The 21,392-nt window shown below is 41.1% G+C and overlaps 1 protein-coding gene across 4 annotated transcripts in view; it reads right to left on the bottom strand.

The window, feature by feature from the left end:
- Positions 1 to 226: 226 nt before the first annotated feature.
- Positions 227 to 21,392, bottom strand: part of Jvl (javelin-like) — a 57,718-nt gene continuing 36,552 nt past the window's right edge. For 2 of the 4 annotated variants that reach the window (XM_077418737.1, XM_077418739.1), the window contains 4 exons: positions 6,991 to 8,463; positions 6,795 to 6,893; positions 5,896 to 6,654; positions 227 to 3,179 (listed from right to left, as the gene is read on the bottom strand). In XM_077418737.1, coding sequence (XP_077274863.1) covers positions 2,865 to 3,179; positions 5,896 to 6,654; positions 6,795 to 6,893; positions 6,991 to 8,463 — 2,646 coding nt within the window. In that variant the 3' untranslated portion in view covers positions 227 to 2,864. Of the gene's footprint in view, positions 3,180 to 5,895; positions 6,655 to 6,794; positions 6,894 to 6,990; positions 8,467 to 21,392 lie in introns of all 4 variants that reach the window. The other 2 variants (XM_077418736.1, XM_077418738.1) reach the window with 1 other exon arrangement.

The following is a 21,392-nucleotide window of genomic DNA, read 5'->3' on the forward strand; positions in this document are numbered from 1 at the left end:
CTGAAAGATTTTAACGATTTAACGATATCATCCAAATATTAATTCTACGATTATAGATAATTGTTGATTGCAGATAATATGTGATTGCGAAGTGATTTCTTATAAAATGACGAAATATGATATACGTTTTGCTGTTGAATACAAGTTGTTTTACAAGTACACGCGGTAATCCGCCAAAGTCGTACAGATTTACACGAGGACTATTAATTGCATACTAGAAAATGGATATCTTCAAGTAATTTCATTTTATTAATAGGATCACATTATCGCAGATTCGTTACAGATAATATTTATTTACATTAGAGCTAATTTATTTAAATAAATCGCGACGTTTTTTATCTATGTACAAATATGTCGGTGTGTATTCGTAAAACAATAATTAATAATTCTATGATGATAAGACATATCTAAACCAGATAAAGTATAATACAGCGACAGCGCTTTAATAACCATCGGTATCGGGAGGATGCTGCGCTCTCGCAGCCCATTTATATATGCTCTTTCTCGATTACTCGTTAATTAAAGGTATAAAAATAATAGCCTCCAGTCGGCAGCGCGCACGCTGATACGGGCACTAAAATCCACCGGCTGTACGAATAACAATAATATCTGAGCATTTTCGCTGGCGTCCACGAACCCCATTGTACAAAAAGGAAAAAAATATAAGGAAAAGAGCAAAATTCACCGAATGCGCATCGGTTCCCCTGTTCGTTTTCGCCGCGCATAAAGACATTAGGCGCTAATAAAATAATAAGTAGAGTCCGTCAGTCCTGTGGCTTACACCTTAAATTATATGTTAATCACATGTTTCACGGTTATTTATAGCTAGGATCACAGGCTCCGTCTGTGATTATTATTCAGTGTTCACAATCGTCAATGTTAGTTATAAATTAAAATTGGTTGTTGAAACGAGGAACTGTGTAGTACATAGTGCTCTTTCCGGTGTCGCGGCATCGTGAGTTTTACGCGCAATGGAACGCGATTCCGGTGAATCGTTAACGAATTCGACGAACCTCAACCTTCCTATAACGAGTAAGAGTTAACATCGTTCATCTTTTATCACCCTCAGTTGAAATATACATTGTGCGACCGAAGAACGAATGAACAGCGAACACGAAATCAAAATTTGTTTAAAAAAGCTTTTTCAACGTATCGCATTCTATTCGTTCTATTCGCATTCATTGTTCGTTCGTTGTTCATGCATTCGATGTATATCTATACCAACGTACACCCGTTATTGCGTCCAGCGGACGAGCGCATGAATATAATTAAACATGATATGTTATTTTCGAGAAAGTGTGAGTGGAGAGCACTCAATATATTTCCATATTCGATTGAAAGTTTCAGCATCCGCCTTCTGTCGTTTAAATTTTTCAACAGTCACGCATTTCGCATCATCAACTAAACATTGACTAAACTCAGACATAAATCCGCATTATTATAACACACGCAATAAATAAGAAAGCAATTAATCACAACATAGATTCGCAGAAATGCTAAATGGAATACGAAATTGCAACTGTGGAATGTGAAATATTGATTCTGTTGTCCTCTGTTGCGAGCTAACAACCCGATCGGATCTTTCCTGATCACACACCTGACGACACATTTGTTAGACCAAAAGCTTTTCGTTCAAAAAATTACAAATATTCGTGAGAAATATATAAAATAAAAATAACGGTACATATAAAATGTAGATATAAAATTTACAGAATTGCGAAGTACTGTCACCGAACGTGGACCAAGTAATCGAAAGTTTGATTAACACAAACTCATTCTTGACGTTGGTTACGTAAACCAAATACCGTTTACATGTTAAAAATAATACCAAACGTACCATCAAATAACATAAAAATGAATAAATATAAGCGTTTGCTGTTGCATTTATTGATATGCGACTCTATAAAAGATTCAAAAATGTTTCTTAATTGATAAGAATTATACATATACCTCTTGATAAATTAGGTATATGTTTTACACACATGTGAGAAATACGAACAAAGACAAAACGTGAGAGTTTGTGCAAGAATAACGTATATTCTTGCACAAACTCTCTAAAAAGATTCGAAAAGAATTTTTATCTTATTCCGGTATGTGTGTATCTTTCTTTTACTTGATAAATAAATTGATATATTTGAATAAATTGATCAATTTGAAATTTGACCATACTTAAATGATATATCTATATAAATTTGAAATTTGACCATACTTAAATGATATATCTATATAAATTTGAAATTTGACCATATTTCCATCTTTATATCGTTAATGAAAGTAATAACTTTAGCATTTTTTTGACAATTACAATCATCCGTTACATCAATTATACACATTATAAATCAATGTACGCTCGTCGTGATGAAAGTCAATACATCATTTTTATTTTTGATTAGATAGCAAAATTGATTGCTAAAAAATCTCCGTCATGTTATAAAGGTGTATGAAATGCTCTTCAAATGCAACTCGAGGGAAGTACACAGTAAGTCCTGTGGGGAAATGGTATTGTTACATTTCAGTTTAGAATCGTTAGATTTCTGTCCGCTTAGAATCACCACAAGATGCGATTCTCAAACAAATAAAAACGAAAAAACGGTCGATATTAAAAAGGCACAGAATAAGGGTCATTGAGAACGCGAGTGTCACTCCTCCAGCGCATCGTATCTTCTAAACGAATATTTCACGTATCTAGAATTCTGTTATTTATACATTCGTGTACGCATCGACGATACGATGCGAATAAGGCCGCGTAGAAGCAGAACCAGTGGTACGGTGTGTAAATAATGGAAAGAAGCAAGAGCAAGTAATTCACTCTACGCGACTCGCCAATTTAATTGGTTCGCGTTAACGTCAACGATCGGCGCATTTTAATCCTCGCTCGAAATCGGATGGCATTCGAGCGAGTCGCACTCGGCCAGGGCCTCGCCGCGTCGCAGAGGAAACTCGTCGGTTAGCAGGCTCTCCGGCACCGTAGCCGCCGAGTCAATGCTGTCGAAGTAGCGATGAGGCCAGGCGGAACTCGTGCGGAAGCGCCTGGTAGGCGAGCCGATTATGAATTCTACCCGTGTGGAACCGGTGACGGACGACGTCTCTTGATTCAGGGAATCCGGATAGAGGGACGAGTCGCTGTGACGAAAACTGCTGTTGGTCGAACACCAGGAACTCGGTGGTTCGGTGCAGCTCTGGAAAACGCAAAACGCGTGTTAGTCAAGTTGAACAAATAAAATGCGCCCTGCTGCTGTTCTATTACAAGCGAGAAGATTCTCCTGCCGAGACTACAGCATCGCTTTAGAGATGCATCATCTTGGAGATGCATCTTGAAGAGATGCGTGACAAAGAGATTAACTTTATATTAATACCCAAGAATTTAGAACAGCCGATTTACGTTAAATTTTGCAGCGTGAAAGTTGACGACAGACAAAATTACGTGCTAAATGTAAGGACGGTAACAATCTGTGAAAATACTAGTACTGCTGGCTGTTTTAATGCTGAGGTATCAAGATCTGTCATCCCTCGTATTTATATAATATGATATGTACGGGCGTAAAGTAAAATTCTCATACGAAGCGAACTTACTACGTAATGATTTGAATTCAATCATAAGAAATGTAAACGTAAGAATCGTAGTAATTAAGTAAAGAGAGCGTCTCGTGAATTTTATCAGCGAATGGAATATATTGTAAAATGTAACATCGTTTCGCGCGATATTGCTGGATATAAGATGGACAATGAACCGCAAGGCCAAGCAGGTATAAGCGTCGCTTCATTTTGATCGATTCATTTTCCCTCAAAATCGCTGGTCGCAAATATGACTGTGGTAAATCGCGATTATGACGACTCTCTCGGGTTTTTTTTTTATGTTCCGCATATAAGCAACGCTAGCAAATAAAATCAAATCTCAGCAAACGAAAAGAGCAAACCAATTTAACATACAACATACATTTAAAAGAGTAGGGAGAAAAACTCGCTAACGTGGAATGCTAATGACGGTAAAAAAATACGTGCTACCTAAATAAATGATTTCTCCTCTTTCTCTCTTTTTATTTCGTGAGAGATGTTTGAAAACATGTACTGGCGAAATGTACGAAAATGTCGAGGTAAATAGGGTATGCGACGAATCGAGCGTGTATGGTGTGCGTCTTTATAGACAAAAGACAAATGTGAAATCTCTAAACGTGGCTAGGATACTTCTAATTTTATCCAGCGGTCGGTCGTACTTCAACAAAAACTTCGACAATAGTAGCTCGCGCTTATCGCGATGAATGCATAGACTTTGATCAAATATTCCATGATCGGCTGTGCATGCACGAATTAACGGGTTCTCGTAAATAAATCGCAAAAGAGAAGAAAAAGCGGCAAAATTCAATGTGCGAATAACCGTGTAAACCCATTGTAATGCAATTTTGAAATAAAAGACTGTGTACTTATTTTACTGTGTTTTCTAATACTACCATGGATCGTTGAAATCTGCTTTCAAAATATTTGAAATTAAACAACTAAGAATGTATTAATTTCTGTTACTAATCTAAATTGTATACGTGTAGAGTTAGCAGTCTCCCTTGAAAGAGAAAAATAATTTCGTTCACGAAATGGAAATTAAAATAATCTTAAAAGTTTGAATTTACAGTAACAAACTAATATACAATTAATGTCTATTAGTTCTATATAATTCAGATAAAACATTAGCATATATTAAAACTACGTTATCCATTCCGAAAGCTCAAAAAACTCTCATGTAATATATTTGCAGATATAAGCGTTCTTACTCATATTCGCAATCTGGGGAGCTTTTGACTACGGGTACGTGCGCATGCCAAAATCCAAGTGAGAGCGTTCAAACCATTGTGTATACTCTACCGGTGTGGAGACAGAGGGGGGAAATGAGAGTGGATTGAAAAGACAGGCTACAGCTCACCACATCCAGGAAAGAAGCATCGAAGCAAATTATAATAAAAGAAGCATAACTTACGAGAAAAAACCGGCGGCACGCGAGAAGGGGCCACTTTCTTTCTTTATTGGACCGCCGTTGGGGACGGGCTCGAACGCACGCTCGCCTGCCCTCCAGATCAGACTGATTTCGGTATGGTGGACGGTCGGGCGGACAATTGGTGGTTTTAAAACAAGAGTCAGTCGATTTGCTCGCTCAAGTCTCTGCATGTATTGTTAGAGATGTCTTTTTTTTTCCAGGAACATTGGTTTATCAGACAAAGATAGTGGCTCAGCGAAAACGGAAGTTCCGTTCCTGATCGTACATCATTGCTACCGCCGTATCGAAGTCCGCGATGGAAACAGAGGGGAAGGAAGGGAATAGGACAAGGACACAGTGAAGAAAGATGCTATGGGAAAAATGGGAAAAAATGACAATCTTATAAAAGTCGGTGCATACATTTGTCCGTATCATTGTAGAAGACTGTATCAGATAAATGTACGTATTCTCGGTATCACCGGCTAATAGTCACTGTTACGGTTATTATGCACGGTAAAGACGTGACGCAACGGTAATTACAGTAACAGTACTAGTTACAGGCGAGAAGTACAGAAGTGAAACAGTTAGCAAGATAGTACAGAAGGATTCACCGTCAGATGGAAGCGAGGGTAGAACGAGTAGCCGTTTAGTCCGTCTAGCCGATCTTAATTTAACGTGACCAAAGTCAGTGCGGATCGAGATACTATCGGGGAAAAAAAGGATAGCGATTTTCTAATCTTTTTGCAAAGGATAAGAGAGTGGACTTCGAAGGGAATGACGTTGAAGGCGGTGATTGTCCCTAAGAGAGAGCGACTACAGCCCGTCGTCCTGGGAGAGAGAGAAGGCTTGCTGAGAGCTCTCTACTATACCGGGCCGTTGGACAACGGTGACTTCAGCCAGCTGCTCCAAAAGAATTGCTTTATGGGTCGTACCTTGCTGTTCTCGGACGCATCGACGGACGTCGCTACGCGCGCCAGGCTGTGGGAACGGCGTGCGGGAGCGGGCGGCCGTCGAGGGGGAGCATTAGCCGTTCCCGTGATGGGCGAGGACGTGCCAAGATTGTTGTTGGACTCCAGCGAGTCACGGGCGCGGGACAGCGAGGAGGATTTATTTAAGGAGTCTCGGCTGGAATTGTTACGTGGCAGGGACCGGTTGTTCAAGGACAACTCCCGGTTTGTTTCCTTGTTGCCACCGCCGCCGCCGCCGACGCTAATGTTGCTGCTTCCGTTACCACCGCTCTTGGACAGACTTTTATTGCCCAGCGAGTCTCGGCTGGAGTCGCGCGGTTTCGACAACGACTTGCCGCCGCCATGGCTGTCGCGACTAGAATCACGCGGCGGTCTTGTTAGCGACTTAAGCGATTCCCTGCTGTCGTTCCTGCCGTGACTGGGCGGTCGCGCAGGCGTGGTTGCAGTCACGCTCGCTGTAGGCGTCGTCGATGTCTTGCCGCTCACGTTGCCGGGTAAAGGTATACGACTAGGACGCCGCCGCGGCGACGGTTTGATCTCTACCGGCGGATGATGGTCTCGCGCGGACTCCGTACTGCTGCCGGGCTCGAGACCGCTCTGCTCGCACCTGGGTTGTTCCAGATCCGCCTCGGGATCGGCTTCCGTCGGCGGTCGTTGTTGAAGACGTTCCAACACGCGCACTCGCGCCCGCGTGCCTTCCAGTTCGATGTTTCGTTCCTCCAACTGAAAGAGATGCAGATCGTTTTATATTATGCTATAACGATTGGTATAATCTTTTTAGAGAGAGAACGCATTTAACAATGACACTTCTTTGAGACTCTTTCTAAAGTTGCTATGCAGCGACTTTTATAATCGCAACTCACCTGGAAACGTAAATCGTCGTTCTCCTCGCGCGCTTTGTCTAATCGCTCCGAGAGAGTTTCTGTGCTCTTTTTCACTTCATCTAACCTTTTTTGTAGGACCTGCAAATGATAAAATTATCGAGAGATTAACAGACATTGACCAAGTTTATTCTTCTCACACAAATAGATGCATTAGAATAGAAATCACCAATCTTACCTGATTATGGACGGTAGTAGTAATTAGGTGCCGCTGAAGCTCGAGGGGCGAATGCTCGCGAAGAATGGCCGCAATCTTCTTTGAGTCTACATCTTTCACGTGAGTCACCCGGGTGGGCGAGACTAGGATGGAATCGAGCGCTCCCAGCCTAGCTCGCCTTTCATTCACGTTCGCCTCAACATCGATGTCGACATTGCGCATCTCGTCATTGCGCCCGACAACGTCCAACAATACATTCTTCTCGATCGTCCTCGTGCGAAAGCGGCTCTTGTGAGCCTTGCTTCCAGGACTACCGGTGACCGACGCAAACGCCGAGGTCTTGCTTTTGATACTAGTAACACTGGCATTCTTCGGCGAAGAAATCACCGGCGCGATAGGTTGCAGTCTTTGAATGCCCGGTGCCAAAATCTCCGAGGCGCTCTCGGTCAGTCCAGCCCGCAACCGATCCTCCAGACCAGTCTTGAGCGCCGACAGAGCGGCCAATTCCGTCTGCAGTTCTTGAGCTCGAGCGCGACTCGATATCGTTTCCGCTTCTAGCTCGGCCACTTTGTCCAGGAGCTGTTCCTTTTCCCGCCTGAGAGCTATCACTTGCGGGTCCCTACTGTTCTGCTGCTGTCGATCGACGCTTCCATCGTCAACAACGTTGCGGCCGATCGTCCTGTCGGCATTGCCAAGGCCGGTGATTTTTCTCACAGCCTCGAGCACGTCCGTCGACACCAGCTCCTCCGTCGCCACGCTCTCCAGGCGACCCTGAAGGCACTCGACCTCCTCTCGTAGTCGAATTCCCTTTCGGTGGATCACGTCTAGCAGATTCCAGAGCTCATCCTCCGCCTCGTCCAACGCATTCGGCCGGGGGCTGCTCGCTCGCGGCGCGATCGCCGTCGAGGCGCTGTCCTTCGACGAGGTCTCCGTACTGAAACCGGAGTCCTGGACCGTCGCGCTACAGTTGTTCTTGGTGCCGCCGCTGTGGGAGTTGCTGCGGCTTCTAGGCAGCGACGAGGATGAGGATTCACCTCCACCCCCGCTGCCGCTTCCACCGCTGCCGCCGCCGCCGCCGCTACTTTCGCGCGTCACTCGCCGCCTTATCTTGCCAGGCTCCCACTCACTGATCCTTCGCGAGGACGGGCTCGACAGCGGCAGCGGGATGTGCGAGCTCTGGGTACAGGTGGACGACATCACGGACGCACCCGCGGACGCCGTCGCGGCCATCTTGTGCCGGAGGTTTGGGAACGTCTCGATGACGAGGTCCCGGAACTCGAGCAGGGCGCCGACCTCATTCTGCAATTCCTGCAGGGCCACCAGGGACTTGGCTTGCTCGCTGATGAGGTAGTGGAACGGACCGGGGCGCAGGGGCATGCAGTCCATGCCACCGACGCCGATGCCGCTGCCGCCGCTGCCGACGCCGTTACTGGCACCGACGTTCACCACAACACCCTCCGTCGAACCGCCGCCGCCGCTGCTACCGCTGCCGCACTGCTACAACAAACCAAGAAGAAATTGATCTCGCAATCTGTTATAGCTTGATAGAATGTACAAACACATATAAAACCCTACTTTACAATCTATAATTTGTGGCTATAATAATGTCTATAATATGTTGTACACAGAAAGAATCAATCATCAGTAATAGAGAACACTTGAAAAATCTGCACACAGTATTAGGATACATATATTTATATGAGAATGTATGTAACATATGTATATATGTGCAATATGTAAAAAAAATACAGGGCACATATATAATCAAAAATGTATTACGTATTGTAATAATATCTGCAAATTTTGTATTAGAATTTTCTTTTTATTGTAGTAATTTAAGCTCGTATAAATTATCATTTCTTCGTTTGTTTATTATGTAAAAAGAAACATACTTTTTTCTCTGTCGCTCTAAATTTGAAAATTATTCCTAACAAATGTGAATTTTACAAAATTGATTTTCGCAGTATTAAATGATAAATAGAAAATATGTTAATAAAAACTGCAAAAATTTCTAATTTATTTATGAGTTTACTAAGACAATTAATTCAATCGCAAGTGCCAAACTTTCTTTTTATCACTGAACTCGACGATGAAACGACACTTTCTCACCATCTGATCGTTTTCTAGTACTACAAGTCTCGAAATGAAGCCCTATGCGTGACGGTGAAACCGTCCACTTTCCTGCGCGAAAATAACATACTCGTTAATCCTAAGTGAGGCGCGCTAACTGTTATCCGAACGCGTGTTAGTAATTCGCGAAGTCTGGCACGTCTTCTCTCGGTACACCGTCAATCTCGCCGCCGTCGTGTCGTTCTTTTCGGACACACCCGCACGCGAACGAACCGTGACAGCACAAATTACGCCGATAATCGGCGTAATTTATCGCATCGGAAAGTGCAGTTTCTATCTTGTTCCCGCGAGAGACGTTCTTCCATTATTCGAGGGATGTTGTCCGATATCTCACACTCGTGGCAAATAGGTACTCCAAAAGCTTTCACGATGTACTTCTCACAAAATGAATGTCATTTAAGTAGAATACACCGCGTTAAATTGATTCCAAGGCAATCGAAGAATCTCTCAAAATTAATTAAAGAATCAATCGAAATCAATATTGGGAGTTTACGAACATTTGTGATGTATTACGCGATACCGAGTATTTATTAACTCAATATACTTAACACGTTATCTGCCCAGCGAGTTTTATGCCTTACCGTATATGTCACAGTAGAATTTTTATTATCATAAGCGTATATGATAAAATATATTGTGTAACATGATTAAATATTCTCATGAGTAATGTGTTGAATAGAGCATTTTTTAATTTTGTTATTATTTAGTTATTTATGATTCAAATTTTCATATTAATGGCATTTATTTTTTATAAGCGCGTTTTAAAAAATTCGAATCTGTACGCGATTATAATCGGCAAATTTTATTTTTGGGATCCCCATATATTTTTTTAAATAATAAAAATTCTTTGATTCGTGCGAGAATAGTCGAAAAAATGAAGTTCAGGACAAAATATTTGATATTCGCGAGAAATAATTTGAAAAAATTTAATTGCGCATGCCGTTGATTGTATTGGTGTTATTGGGTTGTTACGCGTGAAGTCATTTTTTCCATTTTGCGAATGATCGAATCTACGTTTTGAATTGCCTGCAGTTTTACTGTCGTGCGCAACGAACCTTAATTATCCTTCGGAGAAACACTTTATGGCTAAGATTAGCAGATTATTACTGCGAATTTTTGAAGCGTGAAGATTCGGATAATTCGTATACATTACAAAGATCCCTGGAGTTCGCATAAGCGAACGCACGCATAAGCGGGTAATCAGATACGTCTGTTGTATTATAAAAAACGGTACTTGGGCTTTTAGAGCCTTCCATATATACCGTGATTATCGTTTCCTGATGCATTTCCGGCAATAAGAATCGGGTTATTGGGGCCTAATATCCGTTCGTTTCTCTCGCGGTACACGAAGGAACTGCTTCCGGACGGACACCGCGACTCGTCCGCGCCGAAAGTGTACCAGGATATTTCTGGGAGCGATAATTATCGATTATGCTAACGAGGCGTGCAACGTCATGCAATGTCGTTCCTATTTTCACTGGCACGTATATATCTCGCCGGTGATAATGAGAAATTCGCACCGTGCGCGACTGATCGCCGCAGATCACAAAACGACCGACCGGCCGACAATCAAATATAGCGTCGGTCATAAAGGTTCGCGCGCTTCTCCTCGCTGAATAATCCGGATTTAGGCCGACGTATCTAACGGAGCGGCGTAATTTTCTTCTTCCCAATTATCGGTACGCACTTTCACCGGTTGTACACCCGACGAAGGAGAATGTGGCCGGCCGGTGACTGTCCATAGCTAGTGTTGATGACTGAAACGCGCATTTTCCCTCGTAAAAGATACCTATATACGCGTACCAGTACGGTCGAAACCGAGATACGAAAGTGAGTACCGAGACGGATGTGCGTCGGCATGGATAATTAGTTTATAATCGCATTATCCGGGAAAAGCTTCACTGTTACCACTGTTACTTTTCTCTCTAGAGTAAGTCGATCGGGAGAAAATCGGGTAATATATCTCCGCGCGCGCCTATATCTCTTATACAGTCTACATAATTACTATATCCGTTATAGGATAAAATTTCTAAATAAGATATCATCAATCGGTGTCAATAACGACTAAATAAACCTCACCGCATAGTAGTATATAATAACATGGTATCTACTGACAATGAATGATGTGTAATAAATAATGTAAGACTATTAAGATATATTTAGAAAACGTACTAGAATTATGATAAATAATCGTGGTGTCAAGTATCGAGATATATATATATATATAGTACCTACAATTAGATGTTTCAGGTAAAACTCGAAATCTATATATAGACATAATTAGTTATTATATTAGATTATATAATAAACTAAAAGTTAAATAATTAAATCAAAATAATTTTCCTAAATTCACAAGTTGAAATTATTAAATTCTTATGAGATATGTTTCTGAGTACAAGTAGGCGTTGACTCGCGCAGTGCTATGTCCATTGCTGGGGAAAGAAAGTGGAAACCTCCCGCGTAGCGGGCACACGTTTCACGCCCGTTATTTTATCTTCGTACAATTTGCATCGCACGATGCCGAAGATGCCGATGCCGGTTATGCGTGATACGCGCTACCATCTCGACGCAGAGTACGATGCGTGACGCGTCTGATTAGTCAAGCGGCAAGGCGGCAGGAAAGTGCGAGAGAAAACGGGGCTTTTGTGTCAAAGTCTTTCTCAAGATATTTCTCCGTCGAATGATAATCGTTAAAAGATTCGAAGAGCGGATACGGTATACTCAATTTTTAACACATCTCAGACGGTTTTACAAGCTAAGAATTTGTAATGAGATCTGTGTATAACATTATCACGTACAGCTTTGGGGAAGAAATTGCAGAACGATCAGTGAAAGCCTCGTGCGAAGAACTCGTCACTTTTATCTTAATTTAGCATTGCAACTTTCTCATTTATGATTCTGTGCTTGTAGAATTGATAATTTAAAAGATTTTCAGCTAATTGCCGAGTATCCATTAATGATATGCAAAGAATGTTTCTACTCATTACTTGCACAATCAATTTATCTGTATATGGTCACCTCCGTGTAATGTTTAAGCAGTGTGATGTTGCAACATGTTACTGGAAGCATAATGCGCCCCAAGCAAGGAAACGGATCCCGCCTTTGTCCATGAACGGATGATTCACGCCGAGCTCGACAGACGGTGGTATCGTACCTCAGAACAGGACATCGTTTGCCCCACCGACATCTTCAAGCAAACTCACCTTCGCGCACTCATTCGAGGAGCCGAAGTATCTTTCGATTGAAGCCTCGTAGGTAAATATTCATATTTTAAAGAGTTCTATATGCAATTAAATGTCCGGGAAATATATTTATTCGGACTTCGTTACCCGTATTCGAATCACGACGTGGCAATCGTATTCAAACAAGTTCGATTGCTTTATTCGACGAGTCAAGGACTCGACGTGAATTACCTTCAAGTACCTCTCGTCGCACAAGAAGGTTGTGATACAGTCTATAAATCATTTCAATAACAATCAAACACAGAGCCTGCAATTTTCACAACGACTTATAAATAAAGAATCAACTGACATCTTAATTGTGATGAATTCTACGTAGAACAATTCATGATTAATGTACAAAAGAGCTCAGAGCGAATTCCTTATCTAAATCAGTCTCCGAATTAGAGATTGAATAGCAGAATAAATAACAGAATCTTCAATCTTTATTTCATATACGGTAAAATGGACTTTATAATTTTAGTTTTAAAGTAAGTAGTTAGTTTTAAATTTGAAGTAGAAAATTAAAGTTTGCAATAAATGAGGACTATTCTTCTTTCTTTCATATAAAATTTCTTACACAAGATTCAATTAAGTAATTTGCTAATTACTTGTTCTATTGTTCTTAATGTTTCACGAAGTAATGTCTCTCTTTCTCTGTCTATACATATGTATAATGTTATCGGTCAATAACGGGTTATTGACTGTTTCGACAGATCAATTCTCTCCTTTGGCTCGAAGGCTGTTCTCGGGCACGCCGCGGCCTCCGCATTTTCCGCGACATTCACCCACACACGTTTTCGCCATTGTTCCTCCTTAAACGTGCCGCTCCTTTTAAACGTTTCTCGTTAGGCGCAGCTACTCCAGGACGAGAACGTCACGACAGCGGATCTTTATGCGAGGTCGCGACACGATACAATGTATACGAAAGTTTAAAGGAGCAACGCGACTTCCCCGACGAACACCCTCATTTCTATAAGAGGCTACACTGATCGACATATCGAATTGATTTGTGAAGATTTATGAGCGATTCGTATAGATGACGATGTCCTACCATAATCGGCTGAAACGGTTTCTTAATAAGGCAAAGCATTACCATCATCAAGCAATTTGTTCCGGCGTTTATGGGTCTCGTCGAGAGACTAATGCACATCGTCCCGCATATAAAAAATGCTCCGTTATAACTCGACATCTGATTCAAATTCCCCGAAGCATTTAATTATTTATAAGAAAATTTTATAGTTAAAAAATAAAAATTAAGAAAATTTATAACAAGAGATAAATTTGTGCCAAACATCAGCGTTATAAATTTAAATAGAAAATAATAAGTACATTTTCTTATTGAGGACTATAGAATATTCTATTAATTATATCAATATTCTGAAAATGGGATGCTAAGTTAACTCATCAAAAGTTAACTCACTTGTGTTTCCTATATTGCTGTTATTTTCAATTAATTATTTCGATTAATTATCACAAAAGACTCGCATCTCTCTTAATGTCGATAAACGATGGCGAAATTGATTTGCATATCGTTATTCTCAGCCATGAGTTAAGCAATAACAGCTATAAAGGGGTGAAGTTGTTTATGGGATTGTTTAAGACGAGCAAAGCAATATTATCATTAGCGCGGATAATTTATTCGACGCGTAAATCCACGTCGATAAGCCAAACTTTTACGAATCAACGTTATGAAAATAAAACAGAGAGGGAAAAATAGGGAGACGCAGAAGGTTCGCCTGCACGCCCGAGGGGTTTGCGTGATTTATTATGCGTCGATGCTAATCTCAAGGCCTCCTCTTCACCCTGAAAAACAATGCTTCCGATGAAAGGCAAGGGCCCCTCCATCGATACCGAATCGGCGCTAATTACAAATTTATTTACAGCCTCGACAATTTTTCCCAATTTTGAATCCTGTTCTGTGATGTCAAATGTATTTTTGATTTACAATTCCGAGTTAATTTATTTTAAACCTGAATTCGAAAGTTATGCACACTTTCAATTGATGACAATGCATCTTTATTAATAATTAATCACTACACTCGAACAGTAAATAATACTTCGTTCTGTGCGAAATATTTTTGTAATGCAATAAAAGATGCAAAGATCCTCAAAGCTATTTCTTTCCAAGTTAAAATTAGTTGATTCTATATATAATTCATTCCATTATTAAAACATTATTGCTGCAATTCGTATGAATCATCTATCATAATCAAGCACAGAGAAATTATACGAACGAGAAAGAATGAAAATCTTACTCCGTGAGCTCGTGATTCATAAGGCGCTGATGCTTGTATCGCGACTTTTCTTTCTAGCCTACAGGATAAGACCTCGGGCGGGGATCCTAGCGGGCACGTTCGCGTGCAACGTGGGGCCCCCGCACGCGGTAATCATCTGTATAATAATGGCTCGGTCGTTGCACGCGCGTGTCACTCCTATAAGGAGCGAGCTGATGCCTACGCGTTCGCTGCTGCGTTTTTTTCTCTATTCGTGTCTATCGTCCGTGCCCCTACGAGGAAGAGCACAGAATAGAACGGAGTAAAACGTGATGCAGGCGATGAAAGAGAGAGAGAAAATCTCGTCCGCCTCCACGCGTTGGCGCGCATCGTTTGCTCCGCATGTACCTTCGCCCGCCTTATTCTCGACTACGCTAAGTGAAGATCTTGATGTAAAGGGCCGTGATTCTTAGACGCTCCGCGTGTTGATTGCGTCGACGTGCCCCGAGGTCGCAGCGCGCACCTAAGCGTCATACGTTGCATGCTACATTTGTATCGCGATAATAACTTGACATGTCAAATTGAATTTTACTCAACGAGTAGACAATTAATATAATGAGCTTTTTTATACACCTTTACTTTACAGATTAAAAAAATAAAAAATATAGAAGCGGAGAATCTTTCTCTTTTATAGATAAATTTTCAGAAATTTTTTACTATGTTAATAATTTATAGAAGTATAGGTATTCGCATAAAGTAATTTCCATCAATACAAGTATAAAAAATGTCCAACAATATAAAAAACAATTTAAGAAAATTTCATCTTGGAAAAATAAAAGAGTAAAGAAAAGAGAAAAATATTTCTCTTCCTCTTCTTCTCTCATTATATGGAAAATTGTAATGATGATTAGCCGTTACTATCCGTTCTGTTTTTCCTCCGTTTGGAAAGTACTAATTTTATTGCAAGCATAGTGCAAATGCAAACTCGCGAATAAAGTGCTAGTCCGATACGAAACATTCTCGCGACGCTAATTTATTGTTCGGTTAGCGGTTTTACCATCAGGTCGATTTTTTTCGAACCGATATCGTGAGCGTTGTACGGTTAAAAGCCCGCATAACTCCTATACGTATCGGCAAACCGCACTAAACGAGAAACGTAGCATTAAATATTTTTACCGAAACTGAACGCGCGTTATTCGTGGGCGATTGTTCAATCAGAATCGCCCGCATGGTCTCTCTATATGATTTTTAGCTCTGGCGGCTGATTACTCTACCGTAACTGAGACCGAAATATGACAGGGCCGAAAGTTATTACAAGAGCAGAGCAACCTGCAAGACATAGTAACACAATTTAAAGCAAGATAACTACGCCGAAAATAAACCGAGGTTACATTCTCAAAAATTACTTTGTAAATTTAATTCTGGTGCTTATCTTGCGTCACATAAATTTATTATATTTGAACAGACAATTACACAAAGACGAAGTTTTTCACCTATTTAGAAAGAGATAAAAAGAAGAATTAATCTTCTCAGAAATAACAAAATATATTCTGCCTGAATAAATATATAATCCGAATCATTTAAGTAAAATAATTATTAGAGATCAAAGGTGAGATCACAAAAAGATAATGTAAAAAGTGTCCATCGAGCAAATATACTTGCAATTCAGATTATATCTCATATCAAAAAATTCAAGGCCTTATAAAGAATTTCTTACGAGATCGAGGTCGAGTCTCCCCAGGTGGAAGTCCGTGAACACTTCTTATCCGCTAAACCGTGTCGTTACCCTATCCCGTTTGTATCTCAACGCATATGGATGAGACCATCGTCATAGACGGTAACCGTCAAAGGTAAAACTTGAAAAAAGTACTCGCGGGTACGTCAAGTATGGCAGTAACTGCAGTGTCGAGTCTCAAGGACGCTGTTTAACGCGGTAAAGTACATGTACCAGCATCTACTTAATTTCGATAGGAACAGAGTGGGCGACGGCGGTTATATTCTGCTCCTGTCTCCAGCACACAACGCTGCAACGGCGCGCTAACCAAGAATGAAGGTTGACTGTGTAAATTGTGTAAAACATCGGCGAGGGAAGGATTCGTCTGCGCTGATTCCTGCACTCTTCAACCGTGTTCGGTAAGGCGGGTTTACTCGTTACTTCGCGAATATCTCGCACGAATCGACACACGTTGGACTCGCGTGAGGAAACACTCGTTACGCTTCAAGTTCACGGCACACTCAGTAACGAACTCGCCATCAGGGAGACTATCTGTTAGCGATGATATGTGGGCGCCAGCACAGTGAAGCCGCAGGAAGGCCGTGCTGGCGTTCGAGCTTCAAAAGGATTCGAGCTGCCAATTACACGTATCAGGTAATTGTCTTAGCGGAAACCCTTAGAAATCCTCGAAAGTACATTGGAAGAGCGCTTAAAAATCCGGGTAGAAAAATGATTTTAACATTTACCAGATGCACTTCTTCTAAAAACATTCTCGGAAAGAATTTACCGTTATGAGTACGTTTATGAGAACGCGAGATATAAAATGAGAAAAAATATATACTCGAACGAACAAACAACATCTCTCTGCAACCTCAAACTGCTAATTTCCAGCTTCATTCCGGTTTCACTCCGGGTATATGTCGTTGAATAGTTCTATCACGATGCACACAATGTCAAGCTCGCCGGGAGAATTACTAGCTGTAATTTCTGAACGAGGCCGCGCATAGAACTTGCGTGAAATCTTCGAACGGGAGTCAATTGATAGGGAGCACTCGTTAGGCGAGGCTTTCTCTAATAGTTTGATCTTACTGACACGAATCGCGTGCTGCCGAGACTTAATTGCTGAAAATTCGCCGATGCGATGCATCGACTTCGGCGGCGGCGAACGCGCCGGTGTATGCGGGTCAAGGGATCAAGGGAGACGCCGTGATGAGTAATGAGGTTTGTGACACGCGAGGCGTCAGTAACTAGGAAACAGTATCTATAGGCCGATCCGTGAAAATTTCTACGAACTTTCCCACGCAATTTATTCCCCACAAAAGAATCAGCCTGCCACCCAAGAAAATTGCTTTTCTTCGGCACGCCTCGCTTCTTCGGCGCAAAATGTATGAGATTCGCAGCAGATTCGATTTCGAGATAAATAGTCGCTCGAAAAAGTGGGTCGACGTGTGAACGCGTGACGCAATGCAACAATAGAAAACTATACATATAAGTCATTCATTGAAAAAAATAATGTTAAAAGATTTGAAATTGATGTACGTAAAACAGAGTGTAAATTAATATAACAGACAGAGGATCCAACACACCCAATTGGTCTGACACATCCGATTGCTCCGACAACCCACGTACGTGTCGTAAGCGTATGCAGGAATGTAATTACTTAGTCAAGCGATTATCTCTCTCTTAATGACATTCATTCTTATCGAGGAATACTTGAAACTGCAGTGATTAATTAGCGGCAAAACGCGTATTGATTAACGCGCGGTAATAGCTTGCCTAAGCATCTAAGAGTGCAGGGAATAAACGTGAATTTCGATAGATCGACGGAACATCATTTTCAGCGAAGATAAAGTAGATCAATGCTACCTCACTAGGTTATAACTTGAAATGCTCGACCTTCGACATTAAACGGAATTCTCTTGCCGCAGAAGGACGATGATCCTTCTGTAGTAGACCTTGACCCGTGCCACTCGCGTCTGCGAATGCTTAATCGAGTTCCCAATAAGTGGTATCCTACTTCTCAAGCATAGAGTTACATCGTTATCTCGCGCGAGCGAAGATAATTAATAATAAAAACAAACTCGAAATCGCGGTGCGAGCCACGCAGGAAAAGACTGTCCTGAATAGCGAAACTCGCACGAATCGCGTTCTCGGTCGAAACGATTCGACTTTCGTTCTCGCCGAGCAGCGTGAAACATCACGGCCAGAAAATCCGCGAGGCAATCTGATAAACGACCGGTTCGCGACGCTTCGCATCGCGGATATCGGCGCGAGACGCGTGGGTGCGACGATATAAAGATCAGCTCTCCTGTGAGTTTCCGCCTCGATCCGGCTGAATTTCGATTCGACGAGAACAAATGAATTCTCAAATCCGAACCACGCCGCAAGGTCAATATCGACGATGCCGCGAGAAGTAGGACTGCCGCGATGCCGGCAACGCGACTTTCCATTCCAACCGATTTTCTATTACATGTTTACGCAGTCAATTGATTTCGTGCACTCGCGCGACGCTCAGCCGAATCCCGGTTCCTATTTTCAACTCCATAACGTCGCTCATTCAACGTTTCTTAAATTACTTCTCGAATATTGTGTCGATATGAAAGTCAAACGAAAAGCAGGAGATTGCGTGCAAGAGTGCTGCTAGGCGGAAATTTTACATTACTTTTCGCAAATCAAACGGAAAATCGAACAGTCACGTTACGACTCAAATGTGGTGAGAAAACAAATCAATCTCCGTTATGAAGAAAAAATTAGCAAGATATGCGTTATTTTAGTGCATATTTTTGGCAGTCCTACGATTTCACTTTTTATTGCGCAAAGTATTTACTTTCGAGAAATTTATTAATCTCATCTCACGTCTTTTTTGAAATGTCACTAAAATTAAATCTACACGCGAATGTTAAAAGAGAAACTCAACGAAAAAGTCAGCGATCGAAATAACTTTTTGCGCTCGTATTGTATAAATAATGGAAACGTAATTGTTGACCGATTTTTCGAAACTATTTTAAATTGCAAAAAATTAAACGATGTAACGATCGTGATCGAACGTAGGCAAAGGGAACTTGATCGATTGATCGATCGGTAACCCAATTGGCTCATCCATTCGGTCCCCGAGGGTTTACATAATGGCGCTCGACGTCCTGTTATAGAATTTATCGATCGTTACATCGATATAAGGATATACGCCGGCCCAACTGTCATCTTATCTGCGTCCGTTCTGGCCATGGACCCAATTCAATCCCCTTAAAATTAAATTTTAAGTATTATTTGTCTTTTAAGCGAATCTCAATCGCAGGTATTTCATAATCTACAGCGATCTAAATTAGTATCGTGTAGCAAAAAGGTAGAAGTAAAAACTATTGCATAACGATTCGAGCATCAAATCGTATAAAGCCGATAATTTCCGGTTGCATTTATTTGTATTGATCAAGTCTATATTTGAAGAATATATTAATAGAAAACTTATAAAGCAGTGTTTTTGCCGAAACAAGATTCAATAACCTGATTGGTCACTTTAGAATGTGAAATTGAAGTAAAAATATAGGACACTTTCTATGCTCAAAAAACAAAAGACACGGTGAAAGATAAACGTCGAACGAGCATCGTTTACTACGTTTACTAAAACGTGCATTACGATTCGCCGCGAAAAACGAGCGAACTGCGAGCCGCTCGGCAAAAATGTATTAACGTAACGCTTCGGTAGTTCGCTCGCCGCGGTCATATTGGAGCAATCATCATTTCTCATTGTTCGCGCAGTGAAAGTGGCTTCCCGTGCATAGCGCTGCGCGCGTGTCGCCCGCGGACATTGTGCTGTTCTTAAAATAATTATATCTGGTCTGCCTCTACCTATGCCATCAGTATCTATGCGGCGCAACAGCTGATTCGCATATAACTCGGGCCGACCGTCCGAACTCGATAAATTAAATCTCGTGCACGATTCAATAATTCCGAGACGCTCGTCTTCGTGATTCGTGATTCGCGAACCCAAGAAACGTTGTTGCAAATAACAGATCGTTAACGGGCAGTTTGCGCTCGTGCTTAAGGAGCTCGATCCAAACGAATTATAGCGGCGTGTAATAGTAGATCACGAGCCTAATTGCAAAGTTCATAATGCCGGATGAATTTAATCACACCCGTTTAAATAGATCGCCTCTAAAATTCACCGCTAATACTATTCTAGATACGGAGTACTTTAACAGTCGATTTTTAAACGGTGCAACAAGAAAGAGAATGCATCTATGAAATTATTTCTCTGCTCTGGATCTTTTAATTGAACTCATTTTCAGTATAATTTACATCGTTTTCTTTGTTCGCGTTCATCATCACTGATTTTTCACTCTATTTAGAAAAACTCTATGCTATAATATACATTATATGTATGTATTTATATATGTACATTTCAATTTCCTTCAATTGCGAGGCAAACACAAGTCATCGCGGCGAGAAATACAAAATTGTTGCAAGTACTTATTGCTCTTAATTTCCCCGGAATTCCCATAATACCGCGTGCACGGACAGCAAAACATCAACGAGGATTGGATAATACTACGATTTGTAGTACTATAATTACGAATGATCTAATATTGTCTTACGTCACATTAAAACAACATTAACATCATATCACTCTTAGAGCGATATGGAGTAATTTTTTCCAGGCGAGTGATCTTGGATGTCTGTGTGCCACGGTTATTTCGGTTCAATAATTTTCGACCAGTGACTAGTGAGATAATTCTTAAAATATCAGAACAGTTCACAAAAATAATTCAAGTGCTAATCGCTCAAAATAGAACGGCTTATCTTCATTGTAATATTAATGAATCTCCAATCACTTTTATCTATATATCTATATATACGCTTGATTTTTGATACACAAACCATATATGTAACGTTCACACAATTATAATAAGAAAAACTTGTTTTTATAAACTCACCACGTAATTGTGAAAATAGATACATTGTACATAGGATTTCTTCGTGCAAGCTACAAAACAAATGGTTCAATGTGCAAGCGACAATGAAACATGCAGCAATTTTCGCGAATTTGATCTATTTTTACCACTTTTTCGAGTGAGTCCAACAATTAACGGGAAAAGTGGAGCAGAAGCAATTTCTTCCAACTCCCACAATTTCGCTTTCACGATACCA

Source organism: Temnothorax americanus, unplaced genomic scaffold, assembly GCF_048541705.1.
Source record: "Temnothorax americanus isolate GAGA-0224 unplaced genomic scaffold, ASM4854170v1 Scaffold5, whole genome shotgun sequence".
In the NCBI taxonomy this organism is placed as follows: Eukaryota; Metazoa; Arthropoda; class Insecta; order Hymenoptera; family Formicidae; genus Temnothorax; species Temnothorax americanus.